Raw genomic sequence first — 17,524 nt, forward strand, 5'->3', positions numbered from 1 at the left:
CTGATGTGTGTATTTGTACGTAGTGGTGTAGTTAGCTGCCTAGTGTCCTCATTATTTGGGTCTCTCAGACCTTCCCTGTCCACCCCCTCCAGAGTATCACTATCTGAAGTTACAATGCTTTGATCTCCAAACTAGGGACAAGATAGGGTCTGAAAGACGCTTCCTCTCCGAGCCGAGACGCTTTCCTGAGCACTTGTTTTAAGATTTCGGTGTGCCTCTGGGTCTGCTCTAAGCAGACGGCTTTTCCTGTCCACCTGCTGTTTCCTGTTTAATGAATAGATTAGAAAAGGAGTTTCCTTTTCCTCTTTGGTACGGATGACTTTCAACTCCTGTGTCTTACCATTCTCCCTCCCTCTGAGTAACACAGAATCATGCAGCTTTTGCCCAACTGGCATTGATCTGATAGTAGTGAGATGCCCTGTCTTGATGATCCCTTACTGGGTTTCCATGCAGAGGAATCATAATGAAAATAATTAATAGAATTGTTGGTTGGAAAGAGTTGGGATACAATATTTTAAGAGAGAAAAAACCTATATCGGTTCTACATTCGGACATGCTAACAGTGGTTTTAAGTTTCTAAAGTGTTGACCGGATGCTAGAGGCAAGGTGGGGAAGAGAAAGCTCTTCTGTGTATGGAGTTTTATATATATATATAATCTATGGATATTTTAAACTCTGTTAGATAGCAGCCTTTGGAAAATCCCCTGTTTGGTCCTGCTTTCTGACCTATCTGCCTTTTCAGGGTAATCTTGAGGCACAAGTGATAGCATTTAAAAGCTTTAGTCTTTTAATTCCTCCTCCTTCCTGTTGCGAGCCCTGAGCTGTCTTCTATGCACTTCTGACATGTCTACTGTTTGGTCTCTCTGTGTTCTTTGTTACTTGGGTGCAATAGCAACTTCTCTGTGCATTCCATCTTTCTTTCAAGTTGTGTAAAGTTCTTCACTTTTTTTCTCTGAGGGTGTAGGGGGTGGGGGGAGTCAGCATGATTTTATATATATATATATATATATATATATATATATATACTTTTTTTATGATTATATTTTAATGTAGAAAATGTGACCCAGATATAAAATGAAGATAAATATTAAATTAAATGGAAGTTACCTAAAGTGACTCTGTATCTTCTAATCAGAAAAGCAATAGCAACAAGCAAATATATAATAATGCACCTCTCTTTGATTGCCAGTTTTGAACATCATAACCAGTATTGTGAACCAGCCGCTTGATTCACAATATTATGAACCATGTCCCCTTTACAGGGACATGGCCCATGTTCTGTACCCTCTGCCTTTTAGGCTGCCCTTTCAAGCTCTTTTCAGTAATACCTCTTCCAACATACTGTAGTTTGATCCAAGGTTGAGAGTTGCTAGGGTGTGGGGTTGTTTGTTTGTTTGTTTGTTTTGCAGATCGTTAGTGGCTGTAAGTTCTCTGAAACTTGAAGTTTTTTTTTTTTTTTTCTGTAAAAAATTGACGTTTATTGATAAGAAAAAGCCATTTTTCCCTTGAAATGAAGACTCAACTTTCAACCTACTGGCAAGAGATTCCCTGCCCTGCTTTAATCAGAAAATACAAGGCATTAATGATTAATCCCGCCCTGTTGTGTACCAAATTTTGGCATACCAAAATAATGAGATGCTTGTGACCATAAAACTCTATTTTACTATAAAGTGATCTTCTAAAAGAACAAGGGCATAAAATTCACAATAAAAACCAAACAATTACTACAGTTAATATCTGCAAGAGTCATAAAGAAAACAACCCAACTTCTCACTCTAAAAGAAACACATTTCTTGGAAAACAAAAATTCACAGTAAAAATTAAAAGGCTCATAATAACATTCACAACTCTAAACTAAGGAGAAACCAAGTAAAAAAGAGCTTTGCTAGGTTTCTAGGTAACTCATATCTGTAAACTTCTTTCTTAGAAGATGCTTCAAAACACAGTGAATAAGCATTTTAACTAAGATAATTAATATTCACTCTGCAAGTCATGGCCAAATCAGGTCAGTTAAGTTCAACCTTAGAAGAAACAAAGTCACTTAAAACTGCTCCAAGTTGAAAAGTGATGTGTCATGATACAATTCTGACAGAAATAAACTATTTTTAAAACCAAAGATAATTGTTTTTAATTCTTCAGAGAATAATGACCCAGAACTGTTAATACATGGGAAAGAGAACTTCTGAGACTGTGCAACTAGAGTGCTCACATGTAACTTCATCAGAGAGCTCCAAAAACAAATATTCTGCAAGTGCAGTGCTCAACTCTTCACCATGGACCCACAGCATAGGCCAACAAAGCCTCCTAAATTAAATGCGAGCCAAGCTTGGAAATCTCTTCTTTCGAAAACTCAAGCTTGGCCTTTAATTAAAGATCTAAGCAATGGTTCCTCTAACCAACTTGGCAGACCCAGCAAACAGACTACACAAACAAAGCCTTCTGCTTACTCAAATCCTTTCACAATACAGTACTCTTGGAACAAAAAGCTATACACAGGAACTGGGTCATTCAGCTCAATTCAAAGGTAAGGGCTGTCATTTTCCAACCTACTATTTCTCCTCTAGACAAGTCATATCTCTCTGAAGTTTTCTCTTTAAAAGGTTTGGTCATTTCTGATCATGTTTATCCTGACATGTTGGCATTTTTTTTTTTAAATAAATTTTATTTATTTATTTTTGGCTGCGTTGGGTCTTCGTTGCTGCGTGTGGGCTTTCTCTAGCTGCGGTGAGCGGGGGGCTACTCTTTGTTGTGGTGCGCGGGCTTCTCATTGTGGTGGCTTCTCTTGCTGCAGAGCACAGGCTCTAGGCATGCGGGCTTCAGTAGTTGTGGCACGTGGGCTCTAGAGCGCAGGCTCAGTAGTTGTGGTGCAGGGGCTTTGTTGCTCCCCGGCATGTGGGATCTTCCTGGATCAGGGCTCGGACCCGTGTCCCCTGCACTGGCAGGCGGATTCTTAACCACTGCGCCACCAGGGAAGCCCAACATGTTGGCATATTAACAGAAAGTCCTCAGGCCCACTTAACACAAGGTTTCTAACAGAAAACTTCAAGAAGAGATTTAGCTCCTATAAAGCCTCTCAACATTCCCAAATGGCTCCCATTTGGATTCTGTTTAAGTAAGGACTTACTATTGCTGTTTTGTTAATTGTCTTATGTCTGTTTTGCACTCTTTCTCTGTAGCTTTATTTCATTGTTGTTTGATTATTTTTTTGTAGTGATTTACTTTGATCCTTTTCTCTTTATCTTTTGTTTATTTATAGTAGGCCTTTTCTTTGTGGTTAGCTGAAGGCTACATAGAAATCTTGTAGTTCTAAACATCTATTCTTTTACTCCCACCCAAACTTTGTGTCCTTATAGTCAGTTTCCTTCTTTTTATATTGTTAACAAATTTTAACTTTTATCTCAGGATTAAAGTACTTTATACAGCACCATTACAGTGTTATTATGCTATATTTGTGTGTGTGTGTATGAGTTTACCATTGAAATTTATGCTTTTGTTTGCTTTTGCATTTCTGTTCACATGTTTTCATTTCAAAGTGATCTCCCTTAAGCATTTCTTATAAGGCAGGTCTAGTAGTGATGAACTCACTTTGATTTTGTTGACTTTATCTCTCCTTTATTTTTAAAGCATAATTTTGCTAGGTATGGTCATTTTTGCTCACAGGTTTTTTTTTTTTTTTCAGTACTTTGAATATATCATCCAACTCTCTCCTGGCCTGTAAGGTTTCTGCTGAGAAATTCACAAATTGTTTTCTGGGAGTTCCCTCATATGTGCCAAGTCACTTTTCTCTTGTTCCTTTCAATATTCTCTCTTTGTACTTCACATTTAACAAGTTGATTATAACGTGATTGCGTGTAGTCTTCTTTGTGTTGATCCTATACTGAGCCCTTTGAACTTCTACTGCTACACTATTTATTTTCTAGATTATCTTATATCCTTTTTGTTCTTCAGTTCCTTCATTATTGCATTCTTTTGTGGTTGATGTTTTTCCCAGTTTACCATTTTGATTCTCTTCTTATTTCTTTTCTGTATACTTGTGAGGTAGTTTTCTTAGTGCTTATCCTAGGGGTTAAAGTAAACATCTTAATTTTATGAAAAAACAAATTTGAAGTAATAACATTTTTATTTAATAATAACAAAAATTCTGCTTATTTACATCCCACATCCTCGTTTACACTGCACTTGTCACAAATGACATCCTTATGTATTGTGTGCCCATTAATAGCCTTATAATAACTATTTTATATATTTGTCTTTTAAATCACATTTTGAAAAGAGGTGTTACAAACCCTAACTGCAAATGTGTTGGCCTTTTAAACTTAGTGTAGTTACCTTTACCATTGTTCTTTAATTCTTCATATGGTTTCAAGTTACGTTTCATTTCAGCCTGAAGGATTCCTTTAACAGTTCTTATTGAGCAGATCTACTAGTAATGAACTTCGTCAGTGTTTCTTTATATGAATGTCTTAATTTTCCTCTATTTAAAAAAATTCTGGTAAAATATACATAACATAAAATTTATCATCTTAACAATTTAAGAGTGCAGGCCAGAGGCATGAAATATATTTACACTGCTGTGCTATCATTACCATCATCCATCCACAGAACTTTTCATCTTGCAAAACTATAATAGTCTGTACTCATGAAACAACAACTCTCCATTTCCCTTGCCCCCTCACCCCTGGAAACCACCATTGTACTTTCTGTCTCTGTGAATTTGATTACTCTATGTACTTCATATAAGTGGGATCATACAGTATTTGTCCTCTTGTGACTGGCTTATTTTACTTAGCGTAATGCCTGAAGGTTGGTCCATGTTGTAGCATGTGTCAGAATTCCCTTCCTTTTTAAGACTGAATATTGATTTATTGTTTGTATAGGTCACATTTTGTATATCCCTTCATCCCTCAATGGACCCTTGAGTTTTTTCACCTTTTGCCTATAGTGAATAATTCTGCTATGAACATGGGTGAACACATAACTCTTTGAGTTCATAATTTCAATTCTTTTTGAGTATTTAATAGGAACTCGAATTATGGGATCATATGGTAATTCTATTTTTAATGTTTTGAGGAACCACCATACTGTTTTCCTTTCTGTGTGCACCATTTTCCATACCCACCAACAGTGTACAAGTGTATACATACTGGATATTAACCTTATCAGCTATAGGATTTGCAAATATTTTCTCCCATTCAGCAGGTTCGTTTTATTTTTTGATGAAAGAAGTATTTTTAAATTTTGAATACCTAGTTTATCTATTTCTTTTATTACCTCCACTTTTGGTGTCATATTCAAGAACTCTTGGCCAAATTTCATGTCATGGTTTTCTTCCCAGAACTTTCTTCTAAGAGTTTTATAGTTTTAGGTCTCACATTTAGGTCATTCATTCACTGAGTTAATTTCTGTATGTGGTGTAAGGTAAGGGTCTACCGTCATTCTTTTGAATGTGGATATTGTTTTTCCAGTACCATTTGTTGAAATCGCTATCCTTTCCCCATTGGGTGGTCTTGGCACGCCTGTTGAAAATCATTTGGTGATGTATATACGGGTTTACTTCTGGGTTGCTGTTTTGTTCCACTGGCCTATTCTCCGTCCTGTATGTGTGTTTATGCCAGTACTATTTTGATTACTGTGGTTGTGTAGTAGGTTTCGAAATCAAGAAATTTGAAACTTCAAATTTTGTTCTTTTTCCACATTATTTTGACTATTCAGGCCTTTTAAATTCCATATGAACTTTAGGGTGAATTTTACTACTTCTGAAAAAACCTCACTGTGATGTTTAAAGAGATTGCTTTTAATCCGTACATCCCCTTAAGTCGTGTTGACATATTAACAACATTAAGTCCTCCAATCTGTGAACATAAGATGCCTTTACATTTGTTGGTGTCTTCATTAATTTCCTTCAGCAACGTTTTCTAGTTTTCAATGTACATGTCTTTTGTCCCGCTGGTTAAGTTATTCCTCGTCTTTTACTATATTTCATGATATTTTAAATGGTATTTTTTTTTAACTTTCCTTTTCAAACTTTTCATTCTTAGTGTATAGCGAAACAACTGATTTTTGAGTGTTGATTTTGTATCTGGCAAATTTTCTAAATTCATTTATTAATTCTAACAGATTTTTTTTGGTGCTTGTGTGTTGTCTCTGAACAAATATAATTTTATTTCTTCCTTTCCGATTTAGATGCGTTTTATTTTTTATCTTGCCTTATGTATTTGGCGAGGAATTCCAGTACTTTGCTGAATAGAAGTGGTGACAACAGGCATCCTTCCTTTGTTCCTGATCTTAGGGAGAAAGATTTCACCACTGAATATAATAGCTGTTGGTTTTCTATCTGTGACCTTTGTTATGTTGAAGTCATCAACTTGTATTCCTGGTTTGTTGAGTTTTTTTTTTTTTTTTAATCATAATATGGCATTGAATTTTGTCAAATGTTTTTTCTGCATCAATTAAGATGATCACATGGAGTTTAGTCCCTTCAATCTGTTTATGTGCTATACTACATTGATTGATTTTCATATGTTGAACCAACCTTGCCTTGCAAGAATAAATCCCATTTGGTCATGATGTATAATCCTTATAATGGGCTGTTCTGTCTCTTATTATTTTAAAGGGTTTTTGCATCAGTATTCATAAGGGATATTGGTCTGTAGTGTACTTTTCTTGTAGTGTCTTTAGGTTTGTAATTGATGTAATGTTAACCTCATAGAATGAGTGAAGATACATTCTCTCCTCTTAAATTGTTTGGAAGAACTTGAGAAGGATTGGTGTTAATTCTTCTTTAAGTTGTTGGTAGAATTCACCATGAAGATACCTGGTGCTGGGCGTTCAGTTGTTGGGAGATTTTTGATAACTGATTCCGTATCTTAACTTCTAGATCTGTTCAGATTTTGTATTTCTTGGTACGATGTGTGTTTCTAGGAATGTGTTCATTTCATCTAAGTTATCAAATTTGTTGGTCTACAACTGTCAATAGTACTCTATTGTAAGCCTTTTTATCTCTACAAAATTGGTAGTAATGTCCCTTTCTTCATTTCTGATTTTACATATTTTGTTCTTATCTCTTTTTTTTAATAGTCAATCTAACTAGTTTTGTCAATTTTGTTGATCGTTTTCCTCTTTTTACAGCTATTTTGAGGCATAACTGACAAAACTGTAATATATCTAAAACGTAAAATGTGATTATTTGATATACGTATATATTGTGAAAGGATTCTCACAATCAAGTTAATTCACATACCCATCACCTGTCATATATTTACTTTTTGTGTGTGAGGACACAAATTCTACTCTCTCAGAAATTTTCAGTTACAGAATACAGCATCATCAGTTAGTCCCCATGTTACACATTAGCTCCTCAGACCTTATTCCTTCATTTTATCCCTCATGTTATAACTGAAAATTTGTATCCATTTACCAGCGTGTTCCCATTTCCCCCCATGCCCAACTGCAGGCAACAATTTCTGCTCTGTGTTTCTATGATTCCAACTTTTTTTTTAGATTCCACACATAAGTGATACCGTGCAGCATTTGTCTTTTCTCCATCAGGCTTATTTCACTTAGCATAATGTTCTCCAGGCTCATTCATGTTCTTGCAAGTGTAAGGATTTACTTTAAGGCTGAATAATATCCCATTGTGTATGTTATATATGTATATTTGTGTGTGTGTGTGTGTGTGTGTGTATGTATCAGATTTTGTTTATCCATTCATCTGTGAGAGACAGGCAGGTTCTTTCCATACCATTACTGTGAATAACATTTCAAAGTTTGTTTTTGTTTTTGTTTTTTTCCCGTACCACGTGGCTTGTGGGATCTTAGTTCCCCAACCTCGGATTGAACCCAGGCCCTCCCCTCAGCAGTGAGAGCACGAAGTCTTAACCACTGGACAGCCGGGGAACTCCTAAAAAAATATTGTTTCTTTTTGCTATATGACCAGAAGTGGAGTTGCTGGATCACATGGTATTCTAATTTTATTTTCTTGAGGAATCTCCATACTGTTTTCAGTACTGGTTGTACCAATTTACATTCCCAAAAACAGTGCACACAGATTCCCTTTTCTCCACATCCTCACCGGCATTTATCTCTTGTCTTTTTCATAATACACATACTAACAGGTGTGAGGTGATATCTCATTGTGGTTTTGATTTGCATTTCCCTGATGATTGGTGATGTGAATCACCTTTTCCTATACCTGTTCCCCAAATGTTTGTCATCTTTGGAAAAATGTCTTTTTAGGTCATTTGCCAACTTTTAAATTGTGTTATATGGTGTTTTTGCTACTGAGTTGTATGAGCTCCTTGTATACTTTGGATATTAACTTCTTTTTAGACACGTGATTTGCAAATATTTTCTCACACTCCATAGGGATGGGGAGGATCTAAGTTGCTTGTCTGAGGTCACACCGCCGGAAGGGAAGGCTCTAAGAGTCCCAAGTTTCTCTTCCTCGCCCCTCTTGCTTCCTGCCCCTGGAATGTGGGCTCCCCCCAGATGGAGCAAAGTACCTGTCAAGCAGCATCAAATATCCAGTGCAATCAAGACAAGTTCTATGATATGAAAGCAAGTCCTCAGGGCCAAGGCCCATGGTCCTGCTAACTCCCTGGGAAAGAGGCCTCAAACATCACTCGTGATATCAGAGAGAGCCAAGGACACACACAGGGAACGTTGCCCTGGGCAGTGGCCACTTCATGCTTCATGGTGTGTGACCAGTGTGAGAACGCAAGGCCGTAGGAGGGCCCCATGCTTGGCTAAATACTCTGCCACCACCATCTTGAAATTCTTGATAATTATTGAACAAGGGCCCTGTATTTTCATTTTACACCCAGCCCTGTAAATTATGTAGCTGGTCCTGCTTCTGGGAAAGTTGCTTGGTCACCTTCTCCCTGCCTTCCCTGTCCCCAGTCTCAGGACTTTGTGCAGGGCCAGGGCTGCACACAGTCACTGTAAGAGATGCTTTTCCGACCACCGTTTGGAACCAAAACAAAACCAACAAAAGCCCCAGATCCATGCAATTAGCCAATATCTCCTCACCAAGACAAAGCCCCTCTGCCTGGAAAGATGCTGCTACTGGCTTGAGACTCCTTTTCCCCCTGAACATCCTACCCTCCAAGGTCTTGCTGCCATTTTCATGTGACACAAGTCAAATGACCAGGGGCTTTTTTCCCCTCTGCATTTTCCTGCATAGATTTGCACCTGTTTCTGTGGCTAATGTTACTGTTGGGTTTCTGTTTTCCCATCTCTGTCCTCTCATCCCTGCTCACACACTGCACACACAATCATAAATTATATTCCAGACAGGCCAGGAATCTCTCCTCACACACATCCCTAATAAAATGTTTATCTGATGGTTTCAAGACCCTAAGCTGCCTCCAGCCAATTTTTGCTAACATACGTCACCCCTGGGACTAGCCAGAGGTGGGCAGTCAAACGTTAGCATCAACACATCCTTTAGAAGGTCCCTAAGAGGGCTACATGCTCCAGGGCTATTCCTGGAAAGTTGGTCACAACCTGTGGGATGGCCAGACATTCCCCCCAGTCCCAGGAAGGGGAGGATGAGGTCAGAGAACTTGCAATGTCGTGACCCTTTGATATGCCTCTCACAAGGACAAGCTCTCCTCGAAGGAAGGTTATACATAACTGAGTGTTTCTGTCCAGGTGGTACTTATAATAACCAAAGGAATTAATGCAGATTAGTTTTCTTTGGTGTCTGGGTGTGGTAGGCATGATGTCCCAAAGATGTCCACGTCCTAGTCCCTGGTACCTGTGAATATGTTACATTACATGGCAAAGGGGAAGTAAGGTTACAGATGGAATTAAGGTTGCTAATCAGCTGACTTCAAAGATGAGATTATCCCGAATTGTCCAAGTGGGACCAATGTAACCACAAGGGTCCTTAAAAGTGGAAGAGAATCAGAAGAGGAGGTCAGAGTGATGCTATGTGAGAAGGACTTGACCTCTAGGTCGAAGATAGCGCCTGGCTTTGAAGACAGAACAAGGGGCCATGAGCCAAGAAATGCAGGCAGCCTCCAGAAGCTGGAAAAGGCAAGGGAAAAGAGTCTCCCCTAGAGGCTCCAGAAAGGAATGTCGCCCTGTTGACACCTTGATTTTAACCCAGTGAGAACTGTGTCGGACTTCTAACCTATGGAACTGTAAGTTTATAAATTTGTTTTGCTGTAAGTCACTAACTTTGTGATAATTTGTTACAGCAGCAAGAGGAAAATCATGCACTACCTCCTTAGATTCTTATCACCGGGGTGTGTTTAACAAGCAGAGCTAAGCGGAGGCAGGGAAAGGCCCTTGGAGGAACCACCACTGCTTCCCTCGTGATGAGAAGACCTGGCAAAATTATGAAGTAAGCAAAGTGATGAAAAACACCCTTTGTTTTTTGTCCTTGGGTTGTGCCACAATCCAAGGGGATCCCTCATTTGGGGGACTCCAGGTAGACCTACCCCATAAAAGCCTATTGAATCCAGAAGCTCCCAAGTTTTCCTTTCAGCCTACCAAGGGTTAATTATCCTAGCTATTAACTAAAGCATGAAAGTGATCATATTGACTATAGATACACGACAGGATAATGGAAGAGAGTATATAAATGAACACTCATTTACTGTTTATCCTTTTGGGAAATGCTGACATGCTTAATGAGCCTCACTCCAACCCAGCAGCACTTAACCTTTTTAAAGTCACAGGCTCTGCTGAGAATCCAATGGAAGAAAAACGCCAACACACCCAAAACCTATTTCGGGGGCTCATGAAACCCCTGAGGCATCCAGCCTCAGCCCAGAACCCCTGCTCCAATTGCTAGGACAGCTAAGGAAGGTAATTTGAAGGCTGTTTAAGGCCTGTGTCCCTAAAATCACTTCTCCCTGTTGGCTACTTCCTGCCTGTACACAAAGCTGATCGTGGGGCCAACCTAAAAAACACCAGAATTATTAACAAGTACCTCTTTCCCACTGGTTGAAGAGACCTTAGGGGTAACAGACCAGAACCCAGTGATGGGAACAAAATGTTCAAAGAATGGAGACAAGAAGCAGTGAGAGATAACCTGGGCGGGGTGTGGTGGCGGACAGATTTTGACATGGCAACAGCATATCTTGTGGGCAGAGAGGCACAAAATCCCCATTCCCTGTTAAATAGGATCTGACTACCACCAGAGTGAGGTGGATGAGCCCGGTCCAAGGGGGAGACTGACACCCACATCCCCGTCACGGCCACCTGGGTACATCCCTGGGCAATGCTATCCGATCCATCCCCACTCCAGAGACACCCATGAGCCCGGTGCCCAAACCACTGCTGTGTAAGTCGGTGCCTCTCAAGGCAGTGTCACCTGAGGGTGTCCAGCAGGGCTCAGGCATCAGAAGGACATTCTCGCAAGGCCTGACTGCCCCTTACCAGCTCTGGATCTTGGGCAAATGAGTCCGCCCTGCATTCTGCCTCCTCAGATGCAAAATGCAGACGATACCAGGACAAGTCCACAGTCCCTCATCGAAACCCAAGGGTCAGATGTGCTTCAAGGTTCAGAATTGTTCAGATTTGATAAAGGTAATAGAGTGCCTATGCATTATAGTAATACCCATGGTGGGTCTGTCACACAACACATCAATACGAACATTCAGACTAAAAAGGATAAACAGTTTAGGTCAGATTTTGCCACCAAATGCATTCATTGGGTTAAGCTTCCCCTCTACTTAGTTATGAAATAATTTTGTTTGCAAAGTTTTGCTGTTGTTCAGAACAGCCGTGAAGACATTAAGGCCCTGTAGGATTATTGTTGTGTGGATTAAAACAGTTACAACACCCACCTCCTCTAGCCATCCCTGCACCTCAGGCCCACTTCAGTCCTCGTATTCATCACACTGAGTTACAATTCTCCTAGGTCTGTCTCCTCTTCTAGATCGTGAGCATTTTGTGGTCAGGAATGACAGCTTGCTCACCTGTGTATTCCCAGGCCCATGCTGGGCACATGTTCATAAATGTGTGCAAAACACAAGTTAATTAGTCATCTAAATCTCTCCACCTGCCTGCCTCCAAGCAGGTGGAAAAGCGCACCCCAGAAGTGCTCCCTCCCTTGCTCCTGAACCCGGGTACACATCAGAACATCAATCTGCCTACTCAGCATCATCACGACGGTGCGGGAACCTCCTTGGCACTTTCAAATACTTTTTTCATAAACCCAATTCATGTCCACTAGGAATGGCCCTGACCAGGGAGAGACTTGGGAGATTAGAACTTTTGCTAATCAGCAAAGTTATATCTGAGTCCAGACTCTTGCCTCCAGCCTTTAGACTGAAGAAGGACCTGGCAGCCCCAGGGGGCCAAGGAGGCCCACCTGTCTGTTTGCTTCTCCGGGAGCTGCTCCCACACATCGTGCAGTCTGGGCACAGCACCAATGCGAGCTCTGCTTTCAGGACTTTGCATCTCTCTTTCTCTGTGAAGACTCCACGCCTGCCTGGGTTTGGAAGGCTCTCGGCTGCCTCTTCACACTTATCTCTGAATGAGAGAAACCCAGCCCGGCTCCCCTGAGCAAGGCTGAATGAGCCCCGAGATCTAAACTGGCAGGAGCTACAGCTTGAGAACCACTCGTGCTAAAATGGAGAGGGACTTGGAGAGCGCAGCGCCTTTTCAAGAGAACGGAGAGGAAAATTCAACAGCGGGAGGAACTGAAACAGCCACTTGGAATACTGTCCTAGGTGAGGGTGGTCCCCTGTGTCACGTGGTCACCTTTGTCACGTGGCCACATTGACAGGATGCAGGTTAGAATTAAGCCCACTGCCGCCCATCGGATGCACAGTGAACATCTAGAGCGTCTCCCCAATGGTTGTCATCTCTTGGTGGGTCAGAATCATTTACAAGGGTCCTTATATCTCAGGTAGCAGAGGAGCCTAGGTCCAGGACGCCCCTAAAGTGTGCCTTGTCCCAGGCAGAGCTGCACTGCCTCCCCGCCTGCCTGGTCTAAGAAGTATTTGCTCCTCAGCAAATGAAGACGACTGGAAAGCCCCGACCCTCAGAGATGAAAGGGGCCCGAGAGAAGGGCTCCACCGACCTCCATTCTTTGAATGGACACGTTTCCTGAACGCGGTCACGTCTATACAGCGGATTTCCTGCACCAACTCGCTGTCTGGTCCTGGGAGCGATAATAATGATGCCACCGCTACTCGTACTGGGGCTGCCTTCCCGGAGGGGAAGATCGGGCAGGGGAGGCGCTGAGGCTACGCAGTTGGCTGCCGCACCTGAGTCCCCTCCGCAGTCCTAACAAAGGTTTCAGGGCCCTCTTCCAAGCAGGTGGAGGTTTCTGCCTAGGGCTGTTTGTTTGAGGCTTTCTCCTGAGTTTTTTTCACCTCTTCTGAACAGCCTTCCACCCCAGGGATGACCCAAGCACCTACCCCCACCCCGCCCCGGGGAAACAAGCTCACTCCACACCACAAAGCATTCCGGGTCCGGGTCCGGTCCGATCACAGGTTCTCCTTCCGCTTTAACTCTCCTCTCTCCAGTGAAACTCCCACCCCCTCGGGCTCAGCCCTGTGTAAGAAGCTGTGTGCTGAGAGAGGAGCCCCTGCAGCTATTCCCATTCCCCAAATGCTGCCTCTTATCAACCCTAAGGAATCTCGGGCTAGTGGAATTGGAGGCAATGTAACAGCCTTGCACCTGTTCTGAGACGGGGCACGTGTGTGGGGATGTGACATTAAACTGCTAGGGACACAGCATCACTCCCAGGTCACCTGCCTCCGGGTCAGAGCACCTCCAACCCACAGGGTATAAGAGCTACCCGTGGCACCTGTTAAAATGCAGAGTCCGGGTCGCTCCCAGAGGTTCTCATCCTGTAGGGCCTGGGTGGAGCTCCCGTCTGGGTAGAGCCCCCTGATCTGCACGTTGCACGAGCAACTCAGATGACCCCCAATACACAGTCCGCAGACCAGCCTGAGAACTACTGCCTCGCTCATTACCTATGTCTGCTTCTCAGTTTCTACCCCTTCCCGCTTCTGAAAACTGCCCCTCACAAATGTTTTCCCGCAAAGAGCTGGGGGCAGTTGGTAGGGGAAAGGTGGCCCCCGAGGTTTTCCATGAGGACGATGTAGCCAGAATTACCCCAACTAATACTGGATACTTAAGTATATACAGATGCAATTGTCTTGAATTTGCTTCAATCTAATCCGAAGGGGGGGGGGAAGCTATAAAGGACATTGCTAGGGTACCTGATGACATTCGGCTATCCACTGTGGATTAGATAATATCAAAAAGTTGGGACTTCCCTGGTGGTCCAGTGGTTAAGACTCTGTGCTTCCAAAGCAGCGGGGGCCAGTTCCATTCCTGGTGGGTGAATTACGATCCCATATGCTGCTGGGCATCGCAAAAAAAAAAAAGATAATATCAAGGTTAAACTCCTGGTTTTGAACATTGTACTGTGGTTGTATTCTTATTGTTAGGAAATACATACCGAAGTATTTAGAGATAAAAGGACACAATATCTCTGACTTATTCTCAAATGGCTCAGAAAAAATAGTAGTCACACATATGTATACATATACACATAGAGAATATGATAAAGCCAATGGGATAAGATGGAAATTGTTCAGTCTGCGTAGAGTAAATGGGAGTTCCCTGTACTGTTCTTACGACTGTTCTATGTATCTGAAATTATATATCAAAGTAAAAAGTTACCAAAAAAAAAAAAAATCCCCAGGTGAGGGGTGGGTGTGGGGATAGAGACTCCATTCTCTTTACTTTTATGTATGTTTGAAATTTTCTATCATTAAAACGATTCCCTGTACCAAGCCTCAGGTATGGTTTGAGTGGCACCGACCCTGGGCTGCTGGGAGCCTAGACACCGTCCACAACATCACGGGCAATGACCTGTGAGCTAGGAGTACCGCCTGGATTAGCGGTAAGGTCCTCCACGTTCTGTCCTCCCAACTCCCAACACTTAGCGATACACCTTCACAATCTGACTTTTCCAATGTTATTTTTTTCTGATGATTAATATCAAATCTTTCGGGCGGAATCTTACATAAAGGCAATTATAAACTAGAAAATAAACATCACCTTTTAGACACACATTGCCTCTATCACAAAAGAAGTTTTTATTAGGACAGGTGATTTACTTTCAACCCCAGAACTTAGATTGGGCCCTAATACCTTTCCTTACATGATTTAGGATATAAATTTAAGCCAGAATGACTGACTGATTTTTTCAAAGTTCTCATTCAGTTAAAATAGAAAAGGATAGAAGCTGAAGATTATATGAATCATATGATAACAAGAAAATGCATATGCAGAGATGATATTAAAAATATTTGAGTACACCATAGGGAACTATATTCCATATCTTATAATAACCTATAATGGAAAAGAATCAAAAAAGGAATATATATATATATATATATATATATATATGTATCTCCAAATTACTTTGCTGTATATGTGAAAGTAACACAATATTGTAAATCAACTATACTTCAATTAAAAAAAAACTGACAACCCACAAGGGCACCAACCAATCAAAACCAATCAGAACAGATTTATTTTTAGATTTAAGCCCTGCAGCTGAGCCAGGTATTGACCCTTTAGCTCTTGGATTGTTGGGAATTCCAGGAGCACCAGGGAAGGCACAGTTATCCAATGATTTTAACCACTGGGCGAACACTGACTGACTACCAGCTCTGTGCAGGAAGGAATATTAGCTCTAATAACTATGGTTTATTCCAACCCTCCTGGGAGCTCTGCCAAGTTTAGGTTCATACCCAGTCTATGCTCAGAGGGTAGCTCCAGATGGAGTCAAGACCCTGGAGTAATTCAAGCAGAGCTCAAAAATGTTAATGACTCACCCACTTGTCAGGAGCTAGGGAGCCAAACACAATGGATTTGGAGGTGGGAGATGGGAGGGGGAGATATGTGGGCATTATTCACACTTGCTAATAAATACCTTCTTTTGCTTATAGAGACTCTAGGGCAAAACAAATGCTTTCAGGGACACTCCAGTGACTCACAGGCTGAGAATAGAGACGATCTTCATTGTAACCATCTGCAAAAGCTTCTTATGAATGTATTTATTAGAGGAGGGAACCGACAAACTACTCCAGGAAAGTTACATTTTAGAAATTCATTTCTAATTTCATGCATAGAACTTTTAAAGAAGTAAGAGTATTTTCCACTTCTACTCATGCCAAGAGAACATTAAGTTGGATACACTACTTGGGGAAAATCACAGCTGTTCCTCTGAGTTATAAAAGGTAGGAGGGTAGAGACCAGGTCTCTGTTTTTTTACACAGTGCCTGGCTCAAGACCATAGCAAATTAATTGCCTGCTTGATAAATGTTTTTTGACGATGAGGTGGAGGATGCTTTGGGAGATGGCCTTGCTCATTCAGGTCACAGGCTGCATTTACAGCCATTGTCTCTTTAGGGAACCGAGCTAAAACCCATACAGCCAAATTGCCAGGGCATGATGGTATGCATACAACAGACAGTGATACAGGAAGAAAACAAATTTAAACCTGAGTTCTAAACTCTATTCTTGTAACTCTTCATTTCCAAGTCCACTGGTATTTGATTTTTTTTTTTTTTTTTCCCATTTTAAGGGCAGGGCTTCCCTGATAGCGCAATGGTTGGGAAGCCGCCTGCCAATGCAGGAGACACGGGTTCGAGCCCTGGTCCAGGAGGATCCCACATGCCGCAGAGCAACCAAGCCCGTGCGCCACAACTACTGAGGCTCGCGCGCCTAGAGCCCGTGCTCCGCAACAAGAGAAGCCACCGAAGTGAGAAGCCCACGCACCGCAATGAAGAGTAGCCCTGGCTCGCCGCAACTAGAGAAAGCCCGCGTGCAGCAGCGAAATCCCAACGCAGCCAAAAATGAATAAATAAATTAATTTTTTAAAAAAAAAGAGTACCTGCTGGGTGAGATTAAGTGGACTTTTTTTTTAAGTGGACTTTTAAATGCCCTTTTAAGTAAAATTTGAGGCAAGAGAACAGAAATCTGACCGTGACGTCATCACTGACGTTCTGCGTCACCTGAACGATGAAGACAATGACCAGCCAAGAAAACCATTCATCAGTCTGAGGAAAGTGTGTCACCATGGAAAACCTTGGTAAAGAACACATTCTAAGTCACTCACTGTCCATCTTTTTCTTTTTAAATCCATTCTCCCACAAGGCATTTAACACTTCCCTGTGCCCAGAGCAACCTTCCCCAGCCCCGTCTCACCGCATAAAAACCCAGAGGAGTGATAGAGAATTCTGCAAGCTCCCCACTGAGGTCAGGGTGACTCCCAGATGGACACGGGTGCAGAGGGGCATGCAGATTCCTGGGGCACTGAGAAAGGCTTCTCTCTCCCCAGTCCTTTCCCCAAAATCACATGGAAAGTTCTCTTACAGGGGCAAAAACATCTTTAAAGTTAAGAAACAACATGAAAACTTTCCTTAGAAAGAAAGGCCACACAAAGATTAAACTCATTCATTCGTCTCCTCCTGCATCCATTCCCCCAGCACAGTGTATGTTGAGCAGAGGCCATTGCCAGGCTCTGGGGAGGCAGATG

At 41.7% G+C, this 17,524-nt stretch overlaps 1 protein-coding gene and 1 long non-coding RNA gene across 4 annotated transcripts in view; both read left to right on the forward strand.

The window, feature by feature from the left end:
- LOC309661718 (stearoyl-CoA desaturase 5-like) overlaps positions 1-17,099 on the forward strand; it is a 386,110-nt gene extending 369,011 nt beyond the window's left edge. Inside the window, exon 2 of the mRNA XM_082463676.1 lies at positions 16,571-17,099. Within this exon, the coding sequence (XP_082319802.1) occupies positions 16,571-16,779 (209 nt within the window). The 3' untranslated portion in view covers positions 16,780-17,099. The remainder of the gene's footprint in view (positions 1-16,570) is intronic.
- Positions 5,889-16,553, forward strand: LOC309661725. 3 transcript variants are annotated; one of them, XR_014264211.1, is made up of 5 exons: positions 5,889-8,556; positions 10,203-10,348; positions 12,866-13,153; positions 14,770-14,878; positions 15,933-16,553. It is a non-coding gene; the product is annotated as an uncharacterized lncRNA (long non-coding RNA). The 3 variants fall into 3 exon arrangements; XR_014264212.1 differs by having other exon boundaries at positions 12,971-13,153; XR_014264213.1 differs by lacking the exon at positions 12,866-13,153.
- Positions 17,100-17,524: the final 425 nt, after the last annotated feature.

The sequence above is a fragment of the Balaenoptera physalus genome, assembly GCF_965194825.1.
Source record: "Balaenoptera physalus genome assembly, chromosome: 5".
In the NCBI taxonomy this organism is placed as follows: Eukaryota; Metazoa; Chordata; class Mammalia; order Artiodactyla; family Balaenopteridae; genus Balaenoptera; species Balaenoptera physalus.